At 42.3% G+C, this 19,044-nt stretch overlaps 2 protein-coding genes across 3 annotated transcripts in view; both read right to left on the bottom strand.

Moving 5' to 3' along the window:
- Positions 1 to 678: 678 nt before the first annotated feature.
- Positions 679 to 10,997, bottom strand: angel2 (angel homolog 2 (Drosophila)). Of its 2 annotated transcripts, none has more exons than XM_030047745.1 (9): positions 10,852 to 10,997; positions 8,337 to 9,226; positions 7,325 to 7,545; positions 6,497 to 6,566; positions 5,844 to 6,280; positions 4,723 to 4,858; positions 3,767 to 3,836; positions 2,732 to 2,862; positions 679 to 2,590 (listed from the first exon to the last, which is right to left on the bottom strand). In XM_030047745.1, the coding sequence occupies exons 2-9, from the start codon at positions 9,217 to 9,219 to the stop codon at positions 2,427 to 2,429; spliced, it is 2,112 nt and encodes a 703-aa protein (XP_029903605.1). In that variant the 5' UTR covers positions 9,220 to 9,226; positions 10,852 to 10,997; the 3' UTR covers positions 679 to 2,426. The 2 variants fall into 2 exon arrangements, with proteins under 2 accessions (XP_029903605.1, XP_029903606.1); XM_030047746.1 differs by having other exon boundaries at positions 10,855 to 10,997.
- Positions 10,998 to 16,911: 5,914 nt separating this feature from the next.
- The window catches only part of galnt14 (UDP-N-acetyl-alpha-D-galactosamine:polypeptide N-acetylgalactosaminyltransferase 14 (GalNAc-T14)), a 250,690-nt gene continuing 248,557 nt past the window's right edge, over positions 16,912 to 19,044 (bottom strand). Inside the window, exon 16 of the mRNA XM_030047809.1 lies at positions 16,912 to 17,716. Within this exon, the coding sequence (XP_029903669.1) occupies positions 17,558 to 17,716 (159 nt within the window). The 3' untranslated portion in view covers positions 16,912 to 17,557. The remainder of the gene's footprint in view (positions 17,717 to 19,044) is intronic.

The following is a 19,044-nucleotide window of genomic DNA, read 5'->3' as shown; positions in this document are numbered from 1 at the left end:
ATGACCACATATTACCAAAAAACACTGTTTTTAACACACAGGGGAAAGGGGTTCAAAAATAAGGGATAAATGCCAGAACAGATACTTAAACAGTGAATTAAAAGGTTACTGTATATGTATAGTAACCTTTTAATTCACTGTTTAAATATCTGTTCTGGCATTCATTCCAATTAGCGCATATCAAATCAGATAATGTGTGATATGATATGCATGTGTAAACAGAATAATTCAAAGAACTTGTAATTGACTTTTTTTCTTGTCTTTGTGTGTGTAATCAACTTGTGAATTTTTATAGTGATATCTGAAAGTAAAATTTTGAACCCCTTTCCCCTGTGTGTTAAAAACAGTGTTTTTTGGTATTATATGGTCATATAGAGGTGATTTTCAAAACTTTCCACCAATGGGATTCCTTGGGACTTTTTTCCCCTCACTCAGGACAAACTGAGGATACAAAATCAGTTGAGTTTGCTTCTCTTGCAGTTTGTCCTAGGTTTTTTCATAAAATGACTGGACTACTGTGGCAACGGGACTGAATCACCTGAATTCACTGATGAAGTGACTTTAGTCCATGTAGCGATATCTGAAGGCCACATCACGGTGAAGAAAAGCAGTTTTCTGAGTGAAAGTTCATCACAGGTGAGTCGAACATGTTGCTGATATCATGAAACCAAAGCAGACTCATGTTACAAAAAAACAACAACTTTATTTACAGACAGTGCAGATCCAAAGCCAATGATCAGAAACTGTCTTCCCACTCCAGTCCAGAGCTGATCTTCTGCTCCAGATGGAAAATAAAACCCTCAGGTGTCTAGTGGAGAATCTCTATTTTGTTACAGTCAAATGTATATTAGAAACTTCCTCCTCCCTCAGTTCTCATGAACAATGATGATATTAAGGCCTGTTTGAAAAATTACAGCACAAAACTTTGAATATCATTATTGGTTTTTTTTAAAAAAGAAAACTAAACTTGAGTGACAGCTTGTACAGACGTTATCCCCCGTCCCTCAGACGTGAACATCTCAAGGTTTTGGATCTGATCTCTGCTCTTATTCCACACGGTAAAAATGAACTAAAATTATGAATCGCTGGCCGTGTTCGTATCCCAAATTATACAATATCTGTTTTCAGCAAGAAAAAACACTTTCCTGTTGTACTTTTTGTCCTTCACATGTTCGTTTCATCTTGTTTGGCACCGTGGATGATATTTAAAAAAAATCTTAATAAAATATACATACATGTACAAGGCAGTGACAGGGTCAACGCTGAAATCTGTCCAGAAATCACCAAGAAAAGACTCCACAACTGAAACTAGTCGAGATTTTTTTTTTTTTTACTCCCTACAAATGTTTAAGGTTATTTTTTGTAGTTATTAAAAATAAGCTTAGCCATGTGTTGTTTTCCCGTGTAAACAGTTGCTGTGTGGCCACAAATGCCCAGATGTCGCTCTCCTGAAGGTTTTGAGCCAAAAACCCCCCAAAAAAACAGTTAAATAAATGATGTTAGTTGTTTTCTGTCTGTATCACAGCCAGAGAGCCTGTCTCCCTCATCAGCAGCACGTTCACTTCAAGTTCAACTGTTCATGTTCAAAAATTTAAAAACAAAAAAAAAAACCTTTAAAATTCTTCCCTTCAAATTTACAAATGTACATCCAGCAGGAAATCAGAGAGGAGAGCCAGCGAGCTTCTGTAAACATCCACACACCACAGGAGGAGAAATCAAGAACCTCTCAGCGTCGAGGCGAAAATCAGGAACCAAATTTAAACTATCTATGAATCTGTGTTATCATGAATATAAAAAAAAAATAAATAAATGAAAAATGTTTCTCATCACATCTGTAGGAGCTGCTCGGAGATGCAGGGTTACGGATTTAACGCCGAGTCAGCATGAAAACTGTTTTCACTAACATTATGAGTCTTAGTTTGATGAACAAACGACATGGTTGTGATATTTTAAAGATCCTTCATTAAGTAATAACAGGAAAATGAAGATGTGTGATTATTCAGATCGGGTCGGAGCAGGAAGCCCGGAGCCGTCTGCTAACCCTCTGCTTTTGTAGCTTCTCAACATTTTTATTTATTTATTTTTTTCACTCCATTGAACCAAAAGACATCTAAAGGTCAGAGGTCAAGAGGCTGGAAACAGAAATGAAATATTTTCCCTCATCAAAATTTAGCTGAACAGAAATCTGGACATCAGTTCCCCGAGCCGCCGCAGCCTCAGAGACGGGGGGGCGTCCCGGCGTCCCGGCGTCCCGATCCACCAGCGGGACGTCCCAGCAGTGAGGGGTTAAGTCCGACTGCTGATACTTTTAGGGGCCTGGCAGTCTCTCTCTGTGTGTGTGTGTGTGTGTGTGCTGCTGGTATCGGACATCTCAAATGCCCCGCTGCGACCGATTGGCCGCCCCGTGTTGCCGTGGCGACCCCAGGTCAGCGCTGCAGCCGGAAGCGAGCGAGCAGCGGCAGGTGGTCGGACGAGTGATGCTGATTGGGCAGACCGTTGACCTCCTCCAGCTCCGACATGCCGACCAATGACAGCCGGCCCAGCAGCTCCAGGCCCCGCCCACCAGGGAGCGAGGAGGAAGTGGGGGAGTCTTTAGGGAGGAGGAGGGGAGGAAAGGAGAGGAGGTCATCAAAATACAAATTCAAAAAGCTCTCTCTCTCTCTCTCTCTGTGTGTGTGTGTGTGTTTGTGTGTGTGTGTGTGTGTGTGTGTGTGTGTGTGTGTGTGAGTACCGGGTGTGTACAGGATGTAATCCACCGTCATGGCCGTGCGAGAGTGACAGGTGGTGATCTCAGGTCTCCCATCATGCATCAGGAGGTGTTGGTACGACGACTGCAGCTTCACACTGTGCTCGATCCTGGGGCTACACACACACACACACACACACACACACACACACGTCAGTGTGTGTTGGTACAGCCTGCGGTGTCACACTGAGCTGTATTTTGGGATTTTTCAGACACGTGAGAGAAAAAGCAAATCTGGGCTTCCTGATGCATTTAAAGCCCTCAGAGCTCGACGGAAACGGCAAAATTCAACACAAAAACTAAAATATGTTCACTTTAGGGGGCAAAGGTGTTCTGCAGATAAAGAACTGATAGGAAAAGCATCAGATTTATTGAGCGAGTCACTGACATCAGACGGGCTGGGCAGGAAATTAATTAATTAAACAGAATTTTGATCGATTAAAGGTTCAAACTTCACTGAGATGCCGACGCTGTCTCCTTTTCTCTGGTCAAGTCTTTATAAAATTAATAATTTTTTTTTTTTTGGGGGGGGTTTTTTTGCTTGTGGTCAGACTAAGAAAACAATCTGAATCAAGGTTATTACAGTTTCACTAAAACTAAACTAAGAACTAAACCTGGCTGTGAAAAAAAAAAAGATTTTAGTGAACTGAAATGAAAACTAGTCTTTGGAAAAAAAACATTAAAATTAACCAAACTGATGTTGTGTCCTTACAAAATTAATTAAAACAAAATAAATACACACAGAAAACGTCTTCAGTGTTGCTGCTGGTCAGTTTGGTCAGGTGTGTGTGTGTGTGTGTGTGTGTGTGTGTGTCGGTGCTGCTGGTTACTGAGACTGGGACGTGACTGGGAACAACTAAGAAACTAAGAAAAACTAAACTGAAACGAGAAACTTCGCTCTGGAAACGACCTGAAACTGAACCGAACTGAAAACAAAAAATTAAAAACAAGATAAAAAAAAAATCATGTGATTCTGATTTGAAGCCGATCAGCGGAGAAAACGTCGTGTTTGTGTGTTACCTGTGGAGAGCAGCAGCAGGCTTGGTGGCGAGCTCCTCTACCGTTAGATCAGAGATGGCAACCTCCACCCCTGACCGCACACACACACACACACACACACACACACACACACACACACACACACACACACACACACACACAGATTGTGTCAGTAAGAAAGCCAATACATTTAGCTGATTAACTAATAAATAATCCAAGTCCAATCAAACCTCAGAGGAGAAACACTTCACCTATAAGCTGCCAGACTGTCTCGTTTATCGTGTTGACTTTAATGTCCGACAGAAAAATCAGAAAATAAAGTTTGAGTCGTTTCTGTCAGAACGGAGCTGGTCGGCGACAAACAGCAAAAACAGGAGATGAAAACGTTCGTCGTGCAGCGAAACCCGAGTCTCAGATCGCTCCTCATCCTGCTGAAACGCAGCCAATGAGAGAGCACGGCTCCCGGCCAATGAGCAGCAAGCAGGGGGCGGGGCTTCAGCTCAGTGAGTAACTTTTCAGAGGAGGTTTCTCCGCTGAGAGCTCGGTGAAAACACGGCGGCTGGCTCGGGACGTCCTGAGCACACGGACGAGGTCGAGACGTGAGAATTTAAAACGGGAACAGCTTTTATCTCCTTTTTGCTGCTGTTTGTTTTTAGAGGATTAGAAACAGCATGCTCTAGTTCCTCAGTGTCCAAAGCCACGAAAACAAATGTGTGTAAAATGTTGTTTCTTATATGTTAAAAAAGCCTGAAGTGAACAAAATGTGTCCCGGACACTGAAAACACATCATCACGTTCGTTTTTGTCCCAATTAAATGAGGAGAAGTCAGTGTTGGAGCTATTTATTATTTTTGTAATATTGTTAAAATATTTACTCCTTTAGTTTAGTTTAACACATGAAGTAATTTCATTAGGCCATTAGCATTATTCTGATTTAGATTATTTGTTCATGCTTTTATTTTGAAGGTTGTAGGTAACCTGTGCTCCTGCCGCTGGGAGCCTCCGTCCCTCTGCTGCTCTCATACTGGCAACGCTGGTCGATTCCCAGTTTGCTGGACCAGATGGGAGCCGTGAGGACACGCTGACCTCTGGGACTGCTCTCCTGCCCCGACACCTGCACACACACACACACACACACACACGGACACACACATTAAGGCTGGGTGATGTATCGATACCTGGTTCTAAAGGCTCCACTAGAGAAGATAAATGCAGTTTTCTAACCTCATGAAACTGATCTAGCTGTTTTATTGTTTCTGTCCCTGCCTGGTCAATCAATCAATCAATCAATCAATCAATCAAACTTTATTTATAGAGCACTTTTCATGCCAAAGGAGCAGCCCAAAGTGCTTTACATAAAAACACATAAAAACAATAAAAACAATGCAACACATAAAAACAATACAACAAAAAATAGACACAGGATATATCCCCCCCTTCTCCCACACATAAATACACACACACACACAAATTTAAAAACACTAAGGAATTAAAAAATCACTGATGACTGTTTATTAAACACCTGTTGTGTGATAATATCTTAATAAACGTATTGAAATATCAATCTCAATAAAATATCAATATCAAGGTATTTGGTCAAAGACGTTGTGATATTTGATTTTAGCCATAACGCCGCCAAGCCTTAATTTACATGCATGTTTATTACAAACACACACACAAATGCATGAACACACACATTTGCCTAAACACACTGTTATATTCACAGAAACATACAAATACACACTGTTGAACACACACATGCAAATATACAGTAGGGCTGCAACTAATGATCATTTTCATGGTCAATCAATGAATCAATAACTGATTTGATTAATCGTTTAATACATAAAGGGTCAAAATTAATGACAAATGCTCATTTTGTTTTTTTTTTATGTGATGAATGAATAAAACGATTGATCTGTTATTGTGATCAATTACTTGAACTGATTAGCTGACTCATCACTTGAGACCTAATGTACAGTCACACACACACACACACACACACAGGTGAACAATACAAAGCAAATGCATAAACACGTGCACTAACATGCTGTGTGTGTGTGTGTGTGTGAGTGTGTGTGTGTGTGTGTGTGTCTCACCTGGCCTATGGGCAGCCCTCTGTACTGCAGGCAGCCCGTGGTCAGGAAGCTGTAGAGCGGGCTCCAGGGGGTGGAGTTAAAATCCCCGCACATCACCACCGGATTGGCCGAGCCGTCCGGGAGGCGGGACAGCCGGTTGATCTCGGCCAATAGGATGGCCAGCTGCGCCAGCTTGACGTCGCCGCGGCGGGGGTTGTACAGGAGGTGCGTGTTGGCGACACACACGAGGGCGGAGGGCTCGGCCCGGCCGGCGGCGGCGGCGGCGTCGGGCCGCAGCATCAGAACCAACCCCACGTTGTCCCGGTCCAGGAGGGCGTCGCCGGGACGGAAGAACTCCACGGGATTGGAGGAGACGAGCGAGAGGCGGGACGTTTTGAACACGATCGCACAGCCGTCCGGTTTCTTCCCTGTGCGCTTTTTGTATTCACACTGGTAGCCTGTCACACACACACACACACACACACACACACATAAACATAAACACACACACACAACACGAGAAGTAACGGTCATCATTTCACATTAAGATGCATTTACTGCATAAATTAAACAACACGAGACAGAGAAGAGGGATATAGGGAGACCACACACACACACACACACACACACACACACACACACACACACACACACACACACACACACACACTCACCCAGGGCCTCCAGAGCCGGTTTGATCTGGGTCTCGTAGTGGTTCTCCTGGACCTCCTGGAGACAGACGATCTGCACAGAGAGTTTCAGTCCAAGGTTTATCCGTCACTGCTGCTCTTATTTTATCTTTTTTTTTTTTGTTTTTTTAAATAACTCTTCACCTTTTCAGAATTTACAAATCAAACATCGTCTTTACGCCTCAGTGCCGACAGTAAACCACAGTCTCTGTTGTGCATCTTCATATTTCTTGACTCCAAACTGTTTCAGCTCAATTAAATTTATATATTTTCTACTTAAGATGCTCAAGACTTTTATCTTTATCAGGTTTTTCTTTTATCTCTTTCGTCTTTATCTATTCAGATCTACACAACTCTAACTGAAGATAATTCAGTCTAATCTAATCTAATCTAATCTAATCTAAACTCTGATCCCATCAAATCTACTCTAATGTAATGTTATAAGCTCAAATCTAAACTAAATACAGTCTAATCAACCCAAACATAATCAACTCTAACTTGAATATTAGCTCTTTATATTAACACAAAAAACAAAAAAGAAGAAATATGCAATCAATAACATAAAATGAACTAAATTTAAATCTTGAGGGCTTGTACCTAACATGGAAATGACATTCAAATATATGTGCATGCTACAATTCTGAAGGATTTTAATTAATCCTAATCTAATGAACACGAGGTTTATCTAATATAATCAAGTCTAGCATAAGCAAATCTAATCTAATCTAATGTAATCTAATGTAATGTAATGTAATGTAATGTAATTTAATGTAATCTAATTGAATGTAATGTAATGTGATCAGGTGCGCTCACGTCGGCGTTGTAGTGCTGGATCTCGGCCAGCAGGTGGGGCAGTCTGTAGTCCCAGGGCAGCACGGCCGGGTCGCAGTGGCGGTACAGGTAGGCGTTGTCCTGCAGCAGCTCCTGGGACAGGATGTTGTAGGACAGCACCGAGAAGTCGAAGGCGGCGCTGACCCCCGGTGGCTGGAGGTCGGCACTGCAGGAGGGAGAGGCTTCCCAGCGTCTCCGCAGGGCTGAGGGGGACAAGATCATCAGACCCAAACCCCGAAAACCCTCCGTCCCGACCGGAACCCGAACGTGACGTGCGAGCAGCTATGATTATGTAACGTCAGACTGATAACAACAGCATCTTACATACATCTTACATCTTGGTCTTATACATTTTATAAGACCAAGTAAACGTATCGCATGTTCAGAAGTGTTTCACCAACCAAAGTAAACCCAAAGTGTAAAAAGTCAACACACACATTTAATATCAGAAATATCAGTATCAGTGTGTTTGACAGTAAAAAGCACTCGGGGTCAATTAAAAACAGAATTATCATTCATTTGTCCAGCAGACTCCATGTTCACAAAACTGTGTGTAGCAGTGAGCGGCTAAAAATAATAATAAATATCTCATACAAGCTCACTTCAAAAAATATGAAATAACCATTTAATTATGTTTTTTTTATTTTATTTTATTTTATTCTATTCTATTTTACATTATTTGTTATTGCTTTTAATCTTGACATTGTAGTATTTCTTAATTAATTTAATTTAATATCTATTTTTTTTTATCTTCTTCTTATTATTATGATTATGGTAATTTTTATCTTTTTTTCTGCTGCCTTTTACCATCTCTTTTACCGTCTTTATCTAACAACATCCTTCTGTTTTTTCTCTGCTGTGTTTTGTGTCTTTTATTTTCCTGTTTTAAACCATAATCTTGGTTTTACCTTCATTTTACCTTAACGCTCTTTTCTGTTTTATGCATTTATTTATTTATTTATTACTATTTTTATTATTATTATAGTAAACTCACGCCTGCTTGTTTTGAGAGGCCACTGTGCTCTCAGAGGGAGGGAGCCTCCAGCAGGGGGCGCCGGCTGCCTCCAGGCTCCAGCGGTCACCCAGGGGTTGGGGGCCCGGGGCCGCGGCTCCGTCCCGGGCCCTCCCTGCTCCTGTGGGGCCCTGCCTTTGAACCAGGGGTTGACGTCTGGGGGTTTTGGCGTCTTGGGGCTGTGACTCTGTCCGGCGGGCGGCGACTCTTTGCGGCCCGCCGGCTCCTGGACGCTCCTCCCTCCGTCTGGGGTCCCGTCTCGCCCGCCGCTGTCTTTCAGTTTGGGTGGAGCTCCTCTGCTCCCGCTGCCGCTCCTCTCCCTGTCTTTGTCCCTGCTGACGCCGCGCTCCCCCTCTCTAGCTTTCCTTGTTTTTTTGCTCCAGTGGTTCGGCGTGGTGGCGGCGTCGTGTTGTTGTTGTTGCTCCCTCCTGGGGTCGCCCTGATTGGCCCCCGCTGATGCGCCTCCTCCTCGGCACCCTTCCGTCTCCACGATGCTCCTCTTCTCCTCCGTGCTCTTCCAGCGTTTGTGCGGAGGCCCTCTGTCCCGGTCCCGGTGCTCCATGAGGCCGGCGGAGGCGTGGAACCGACGCCAGCTACCGGAAAAGTCAGCGGGCGGGAGGTTCAGATTTTGCACCGTCCTACCGGAGAGGAGGCGACGGGTCGGCTGGGAGGAGGCGGGGAGGCGATGCGGAGGCCAGGGGGGGAATCTCCTCACCGACCAGCATGGGTGAGGAGTGAGAGGGAGGTGCCAGCAGGAGGAGGAGGAGGAGGAGGAGGAGGCGGCGCTGGTGCTCCTGAAGCCAGCCCGGAGCAGAGCAGGACGGCTGACGGGGAGGAAGGAGGAGCTCAGCTGGCGGACCAACATGGAGCGGCTGCAGGGCCGAAGAGAGGAGCCAGACAGAGAGAAACATTAAATATACACAAACACAGAGAGGAGAAAACAGGGGAGGAGAGAAAACAGGAGGAGAGGTCAAGAGAGGAGCAGAGATCGATCATATAAAACATTTGAAGAGTTCATCTGCAAAAACAGATATCTCCATTTCAATTTATTAAACCTTTTTAAACTTTTTTGAATTTTATTAAAATTTACTTTCTATTTATTTCTATTTTTTATATGTTTATTTAGTCTGGCATAATGTTTATTATCCTAAATCATGCTTTGTGTGTGTGTGTGTGTGTGTGTGTGTGTGTGTGTGTATGTGTGTGTGTACTCCAAGCAGTATCAGTGAAAAAGGTGTATTCATTTTAAGAATGGCTTTTATCTGTTTTTGCAAATGAACTCTTCCTATAAAGAAGCAATTAATCAATTAGTTCACTCACTAAAAAACATTAGAATCTCAGCAACCAATAATTTTAGTTACTTATCAAACAAAAATGACAAACGCTGTCCTGTCCCGGCCTCACTAGGATCACTAAGACGCTACGATCGTCTTCCTTTTCTTTTGCTCATCTGATTATTAAATGAATACTTCAGTCTTGGGGTTGGATAAACTGGGTTTGACTGGAAAGCTGAGACTCTTGTGGATTCAATGAGCCACATGTGATTCCTGTGTGATGATGTTGGCCCCCATAGCAGCCAGTTCACTGTATAAAATGACCTCTAGTGACCTCTGGGAGAATCACAGCCTCATCAAACTTTACAGACACAAACCAAACTTCTAAATTTGCACATTGACCTGCCTCTATGCACATTTTATACACCCATGCACACGGTTTTTTCTGTTTGTTTTTTTTTGTTGCACATTGCTTTTTGCACACTGGGTTGTACTTAGGTTATTCTGTTGTTCTGTTGTTAGGTTATTCTTATTCTGTTATACTTAGATCTTATTCTTTATTTCTATTTTTTTTTTTTATTTACTTCATCTGTAATCTGTGGATACTGCTGAAGAAAATGTGAATTTCCTGCGGGATGAATAAAGTATCTACCTACCTACCTACCTACCAGAGGAGAATTTAAAAAAAAAAAAAAAAAAAAACACTATAAATCGTAATATTGAATCGAAATACATATCAAAGTATCGTGATAACATCGGCATATCGTCCCAGCCCGAGAGGACCTAAGACTTTGTCATCATTTTCTGACTCTTCAAACTCAACATGAGCCTCAGCCGAGAAAATAAGAGGCAAAACACATCCATTTAAACTGAAAATAGTTATTAGCCACAGCCCGAAAGATAAGAGACAAACTATGAATCATAACAAGACGGGACTGAACAAACAGATTTCACTTTTTGGCACAAATTTTTGCAACATTTACAGCGAATAAAACCAAAACAGGACAAAGTGAATGTGGCAGCTGGACAGGTTCAACTCAAGGCTTTGGGACATTATTTTTAACTCAAATTTTAAAGTGAATTCCGCTGTAAAACAAACTTAATAGATAAATTAGCTGCAAAGAAAACACGTTTTTAATAGAAAGTGAAATTTCGAGGTTTATGGAGCCAGGCTTGTCATTCAAAAACACATATTTTCCACTCGGCATCAGGCTCTTACTCACTTCTCTCTGGCGGCGGAACTGACATGGTTTATGTTTCCGCTCCGATACGCAAAATAAAATTATTGCCAATAAACATATTGATGATTTTAACCGATCAGGTTCGAGCTGAGCTGACAGAAACACAGCCGGTCCCCAAAATAAGCTGTAATGTGATCCTGACGTAGAAACTGAGCGCCGCGACGGGACCGCGGAAACCTGCGCTGCCTTCACGTCCTCCACGAAAGCTCGTACCTCTGACACTTAGAGTTAAAAACAGTATTTGCAGGTAAAACGACAAAATGAATCGTATTCTGGTGGCTGCTTTATTATTTTAAAAGAGGCTAAAAGGCAGCACACAGCGTCTTTGTGCTATTTACGTGATGTTTTACTCCACTGAAAAAAAATGTTATCAACAACTAACGGTTAAAACAGAGTAACCATATAGAAATTATATACAAGTCTAACAATAGTATTTGGCAGTCTCAGCAATTCTGTAAAAAAAAAAGAGACACATTTCCGGATTTTGACCTACAGGATGTGTCTCCCTCCTTTTGTATATATTATGTCCATCTTGGATCTACAGGTGAATTGTTTTGGCCATTGACTTGATTCAAAAAGGGTTAAAAATGCCAAGAGAACCAAAAGAGGCATTATCCAACTCTAAAACCTCTCTAAACCAAGTTGTAGTTCTATTTAAAAATGAAAAACAATCCACAATGAAAGAAAATCCGTTTTTCTCCGTCCGGTTTTCCATTTTATGTGTCCGAAATGTCTATTGAAACCGAATTGCAATATTTCCGATAGCTCCTAAAGGCAGCACCGCTAGAGGGCCCGCCTCCTCCTCTCGCGCTGGAACTTGTAGTTCTTTCCCTCCGCTGCGTAGCAACAGCCGGTAGAAATGAATTGTTGGTAAAAACTACAGCCGCTGGGTGCAGCGAATATGAGGGCCCGGTCGGAAACATGGCGTGGGAACAGTGACATTTTTTTTTTTTTTAAATCGAGAGCAGCGTGAAATGTCACGATTTATTTACGCTAAAATCATAATTCGTCATGGATACAGAGCACGCGGCTATAAATCAGACTGGAAACGAATTTCGATGCGTTTTTTTCGTTATTCTAAGACGAATCCATGCACATGTCAGGTTTATGGAGTGAAAGGTCGTTGTACTTACATAAAAGCGGAGCCGGCAAGACGAGACGGGTTTAAAAGAGGAGGCGTCTCCGTCCAGCCCGCAGGATCATCAATATCACCTATTGATCCATACTGTTCACCATCTATATCCAATATGCCAGGACGATGTCTGGATTAACAAGCCGTCCTTTGGGCTGCTAGTGGACGAAACGGACTGTGAGGAGAGGGTCTCTCTCTCTCGCTCTCTCTCTCTCTCTCTCTCCCTCTCTCTCTCTCTCTCTCTCTCTCTCTCTCTCAAATTCAAATTCAAATTCAAATGAGCTTTATTGGCATGACAGATCAGAAACCTATATTGCCAAAGCTGTGCACAAAATTGTTAACATTGAAAATGATTAGGAATAAATAAATAATACTCTCTAATAATACTCTCTCTCTCTCTCTCTCTCTCTCTCTCTCTCTCTCTCTCTCTCTCTCTCATTTAAATTCATTTTGCTTTATTGACATAAAAGTAAAGCACAGTCTCTGCACAGCCTCAGTGTTAAAGATCACCCCCAGTCTCATGTGGCATCTCTAACCCTCTAAATCCATCATCCACATCATTTTGCTTCATAAAAAATGTTAATAAATGTGAAGGTAGCTGGAGGGTTAAAGTTCAGCTCAGTGTTTGAATGCAGCCTCAGATCATTTCTCACATATTCCTCAAACAGACATTAAACCCCTCGTCAAGAATGCACTGGAGACAAGACCCACATTTTTTAAAATTTACATAAAACATCTTTTTGGATATAAACACCATAAATGTTCATGGTGTAAATTCACAGAACATCATTACTGAACATGATGTAGAAACACGTGGTGTTTTTTTTTTTTTTTTTTCCATGTTGGAAAAGCACAAGTTAACACCTTTCTGGAAATATAATCTGATGATAATAATTATAAATGAATGACGAATATAATTATGATAAATAAAAACAGGGCTCAGTCAGAGCTGCTGCAAGGTCGATTTCTTCACTTTGACGAAGCTAGGCTAACGACTCCTATAGATTTCAAGTCTTTATGCTAAGCTAACACAAAATGCTACTCACAGGAACCAAACCACTGGACGTCCAGAGGAGAAAATGGTGTCCAACATCTGGTCTCAGACTGGGGACGTCAGGAAAACGGTTTTATTAGTATTTTGCACTTTGTACTGAAGAAAAAGGCGTTTCATTGGAGCTTTTGAAGAAGCCAAATGAAGGAACTCGTTATTGGATCAGAGGATGAGATTCAACAGGAGATTGAAGGAATGAAAAGAAAAAAGAAGGAAGCAGCGCTCTGTTCCTTCTCAATAAATTAATTAAAAATGAACTGAAGCACAAACAATAACACTAATTCCTGTTTGCTTCTATCTGAGTTGGTTCCTGTTCCATCCTGTGCAGTGGAAACAAGCCCATATCAATGAATATTAATTGTAATTTTAGTATTAATAACCTGTTAATGTGATGGTACTATGTCAAAAACATTTTATCGAAACAAAGAAAGAGAAACAATACAAACATACTTTTACAATTTTAATTTATTGACTTCCAGTTATTAAATAGCAGTGTGTGTGTGTGTGTGTGTGTGTGCTGTTATGCAGTGGTGGCAGCTGTCAGTCCGCCATGATTGTGTGCAAACGTCACGGCCATTTCAGTGAAAAACAAACAGCCTTTATAAAACGTTTATTGAGACGCGAGTCCTCAAACTGGATATCAAAATCGGTCGCCGAGTCGAGCCGGTCCTCCTCTACGGCTGCTGCCGATCACACTTAAAGGTGCAGTCCGCGGTTTTCAAACACACAGCAAAGCAGGGCAACATCTCCAAACTGAGAAGTCTGTCGTTCGGGAAAAAAAAAAAAAAAAAAAAAAAGTCACAGTTGCTCTTGGAAAATGACTCGATCGCACGAAGGTCAAACAGGTTGTTAGGAGTGTTTATCGGTTTCTTGTGCTGTCGTCTGCCGGGCGGCGAATGGAAACCCGAAGAAGAAGAAGAAGAGGAGGGAGTCAAGGCGGCTCAGTGTTTAGAGAGAAAAGGGTCACAGGTTTGAGATCTCCATAAAATCCGTCCGAGTTAATCCACCAAAAGCCATGTGTTGGGTCACTGTGCTTTTGAGCAAAGACACTGAACCTCTTGATAAACTCACTCTAAGTCACTTAAAATGCAAAAATAAAGACGATTCATGAGGCAAAAAAAAGGAATAAAGACAATTTCAGACAGGTATTTTGTGGTTTCAGCTCCTCAGACACAGAAACGTAGACATTTTCCTCACCAAAAAAAATTAAAAAAGATCCTTTAAATCTAAATATTTCTAAAGGGCCGATTTGGAGGAATGAAAGGACCAGTGCGAAGTAAAGCTTGTCCCCCCCGGTTTGACAAATGCAAGTAGGGATCAAAATAACCAGCTGAGGTCAAAGGTCATGTCCTGGAATTTGAAAATGCCGTTTTGCTGCTCACAATACGCCACACCAGCAGTTTCAAAAGCCCATTGTCACCGGGTGGAAAACAACCGGACAAAATAGAGAGAGAGACACAAAAAGATGCATTTTCACATTCACCCTGACCTCTGACCTCTGACCTCCGACCTGTGACAGCAGACAGTTTGTGCTTCGTACCTGCTGTCCTCATCCTCACAGATTTTCTTTCCGTCTGTCTCACCTGTAGCCTTTGGTCTGTCTTCACCTCTACTTCCCCCTGCCTCGACTTCCATCCTTCCTCCAGAGGTTCAGCAGGCGGGGGGAGGCGTGTTGGCCGGGACCCAGGGGACGATGCTCCCCGCTGGGCCTCCCTCCTTGGCCTGCACCCCATCACTGGTTCTCCTCCACCTCCTCTATGCTCCTTCTCCCTCAACATGGAGGCTGTTCCCACCTGGTGTTAATTAACAACCAACCTGAGAAGTCCGGATCCAAGTGGACAGCTGTAAGCTCGTCCGCACACACCTGGTGTTAACCTTCATCTCAACATGAGTCTCACCTGACCACTTGTTTTCAGATCTCACTTTCCCGCTCTATATGCAAATAAACCTGTAACATTTCAGAGAGAGGGAGAGAAATAAAACTCTTGAAGCCCTTCTTTCATGCAAAAAATCAAAATAAAACGGCATTTAGCAGACAGCAGGTATTTAACAAAAGGGGACATCCTCGCTCACTCCAGCCTCATTTTAATGCAGCTGTCAGTCACTGAAGGCATCTTTCATGTCTGTTACAGCTCGACCCGCTCACACTCAGATTATTTCATAATCCCAGCGGGTCTCAGAGGGTTCTTGCTTAGGTGGATAAATCGACCTGTAATATTCCTGTAGTAACTGCAACGCCACATATGCACGGCCGCTATAATATTTCTGTAGTGTTCCTATAGTAACTCTGTCACGTCTAGGGTTACAAAGAGTGTGTTTAATCGAGCCGGGGCACAACATTTAAGAACTGCTGCCGCCTCCGAATTTTATATAGAAGATAGAACCCTGCATTTTGTCAATATGTATTTTAGAAACTCCCCCAGATGTCTTGCATCATGTTTTTGGGGGAGCTCATGTCTTATTAAGGGGAGCCAGGAGAGTTCCTCTGTTGGAAAAGTGACGGTCTGGTTGGTATCAGGGGTGTTGGTTGCTTACATGCGATGCGGGCAAAAGTGTCCCAGGCGTGCGTCCTGAGATCCCATCACTCAGGACGGTTGGTAATACCAGGTGGGAACAGCCTCACAGATAGACACTTAACTAAAATCTGTTTTAGATCTGTAGATTGAGGACGTCTTTCTACATGTTTTTCTTCTCAGGTGGCACATATTTTTACATAAAACAGTCAGACATCGGACACTCTAAAAAAGACGCTGAAAAAATGTTGCTGCCTGTGTTTTTCCAGTTCAACTTGTCAGTAAAAAGCCCATTTTTTTTTTTTTTTAAATCAGCTGAGCGGTGAAGACAAGAAGATCAGACTCAGAGCTGCATGATGTGTCAACAGCATCACTGGACTTTTTTTTTTTTTTATATCAGCCCAAAAACACACTCTTGGTAGATTTCCACACAAACGGTGGCAGCTGAGAAAACAAACACACCTCGTAAAGCTGCACCAGGCAACGTTTTACATGAAAATATAAAAGTGGGGCTGCAGCAGAACGGAGCGTCTCATCCTCACACACCCCGGTACCCTGCAGAGTCTGCTCTCTTTGCCCAAATTAAATTGTGGCTTCAAATTGTGCCACCCACTGGAAGCAACAAATGTAAACCTAATATTAAGGGGTGTAATGATTCATTAATTGCGTTGATGAATCGATTATAAATTCTGCTGATTCAACTGCAGCACTGTGCTGAACTAATTAGATAAATTACATGAATCGCTTTGACTTTATCCTGAACCAATGAGACATTCTCTGAATCGATAAAAAAAAAAAAAAAACCTAACGTCTTGATCTAGCAGAATACTGTGTCTTTTTTATTTCAGAAGGAAAAGGATAGTGTAACATTATAGCACAGATACAACACTTCGGCTAAACGTTGTAAAATAAATCATTGACTCAAATTGTGATTTACAAACTCAAGTCAAACTGAACTGTCCAAAAAAAAAAAAAAGAGAGAGAAAATCATTCTTAAGATAAGCTAATGGACCAGGAGTCAAACTGATTGGTATTGAAATGCAAATAATTCCAAGTGAGCATCCTCATGCAAAGAAAACTAAACTCACCGACATGAGAGCTTTTCCTCTCTTTGGTTTCCTTTACTACGAAACGTCACAGAACGGCCTTCGCTGCCGATGTCCGCTGTTGCCTAGTGCAGCTTTGACTAAAGTATCTTGCAACTCATTGACACGACAGATTCTGTTGGAGTTCAAATTAATTTTTAGAAATAAAAAACAGAGGAAAAAAGAATCGCGTCAGTTCTTCAGAGGCTGTTCAGGTCCACATCTGAGGAGAGGATGCTTCCAGGCCCAAACACTGGATGGGATAATCTGATGCATATCGTTTGAGACTCTTAATTGGACATTTCGACTAACGAGAACCTCAGGTATTTGACTACCAAAACTAAAAAAGGTATGTAAAAGAGGTCGTTTGCGTTTGGTTTTACCTCCTGAGACTCTTGAACAGCCTCCAAAGCGGACACTTTTCCATGAAAGATACACCAAGACATACCCTCCTGATGTTTCTATCCTCCAGCAAATATCTCAACCCCAACACAAATCTTTGACAGGTCAGCGTTTAAGGTGCACTTGGTTTAAACTTCCCAAACTCTTGAGCTGCCACAAAAGCAGACACACTCCTTGCTTGACAAAACAAGCTACACACCTTTTCTTTTCCTCAAGCAACGATTCAATCAAGCACAGACCTTCGAGAAATCAAGAGCAGGTCAGCGCTCGACAAAGATCCGAATTAGACTGAAACGTGACCTTTGAGGTTTTGTTGCAGCGAGCAGTCTCTTTCCACTCATCTTCCCTGAACCCAGAACACTGACCAGATGCAAACACAGATCCCTTTCATTATTCCTTCTGAGCAACTGTTTTTTGTTTTGTTTTGTTTTGTTTTTTTTTTGCCGAAGGGCGGTGGATGGGTAAGGGGCTGGTTTAGAGAGGTGAGAGGTCACAGGGTTAGGGGTCAGGAGAAGGGGACGTCCCATCTCTGTGTGTAGGCGCTCAGTTCACAGGGGCTGATGACCAGCATCCGCGAGGAGTCCATCCCGTCCAGAGCCATCTCTGAGTCCAGGCAGAAGCGAGAGGCCAGGTGCTCCAGGTGGGTCCCGGACTTCTGCCACCGCTGGGAGACACAGAACGAACAGTATGAGTTTTACCATGTGAATAATTTTTTCCTTTAAAATGAGAAACTGCTTGACTAGGACTCCCTGGAAGAAGAGATCTTGCATGTCAACAGGACCTTCTGAGCTAAATAAAGGATGAACAAAATAAAAACAAAAACTAGAAGCTGATTCATACTTAATTACTAGATGCTTTCGACAGCTCCCTTGACAAAAATGACATATGTTTCGCAGTTGCATGCATGTTGAATTTTGCAATGTCACAAATACTTTCGAGGACCATTGCGTGGTGTGATTGGACATCCGTTGCCAAGGAGAAGTTTGTCACTTCACTAAAGCCGCCACCAACAATCATGGATGGAACAGAAAACAGATTCATATAAAAACAGTAAACCCACCCAGATGGCAGCCAGCTCTTGGCAAGAGATGGCCAGTCCTTTGAATATTAGTGCAAACACAAATGCAAGAATCTGCAGGTTTGGTTAATTTTACTCGGGAGCCTCATATCCATTTTTCCTCAAACACAACAGTAATTTTTTTTTTAGTCACTCTATTCAAATCCAAGTGCCAAGCATCTGTTGTAAGCAAATGACAGAGCAGATCAGGTAAATCTCTGACAACGTCTAATTTAAAGCGTCGTTCAACCATGTACCTTTTTTGTCCAGGGACATTTTGATGAAAGTGTATTGACAAAATCACAAAACAGCCTTAAGCTTGCCGCATAACACCCCCTCTTGCCTCTCTTTGGACAGAGACGTCGCATAAAAGTCTTTCCTGAGACTCGGCAGTTTGATGTTTTCTTCTTTATCGGGGAACATGACTCACATGAGACAGCTTAAGCCATGCCAGTTCTTTGCGTCCGTTGCTCATTTCTGGCAGACACCCAGACCACAATAGAGCTGTTATTTCAGATTTTATTACTAGTTTTCCCTGCCTGATACTGCACCCAGTCGTGTACTGCGGGGGCACAGAACAACAGTATAAAAGCCCGGTGATAAAAGTTTAATTTTTATTGAAATGAAAGCTGCTTGGAGGGTCTCATGAATGGCAAAATAATTAGCAGTTCGCTTAAAATTTTTTCTGAAAAGGTCGTGTTCTTTGCAGTGTGCTTGTTGATGAGCGAGGAAACCCTGAACGCTCCAGAAATTGTGGATCCTAATGTTTGGATCCTAAAGTGTGGATCCTTATGTTTGGATCCTAAAGTGTGGATCCTTATGTTTGGATCCTAAAGTGTGGATCCTAAAGTGTGGATCCTAATGTTTGGATCCTAAAGTGTGGATCCTTATGTTTGGATCCTAAAGTGTGGATCCTCATGTTTGGATCCTAAAGT

The sequence above is a fragment of the Myripristis murdjan genome, chromosome 24, assembly GCF_902150065.1.
Source record: "Myripristis murdjan chromosome 24, fMyrMur1.1, whole genome shotgun sequence".
Lineage (NCBI taxonomy): Eukaryota > Metazoa > Chordata > Actinopteri > Holocentriformes > Holocentridae > Myripristis > Myripristis murdjan.
This window is presented reverse-complemented; position numbering and strand designations above follow the sequence as displayed.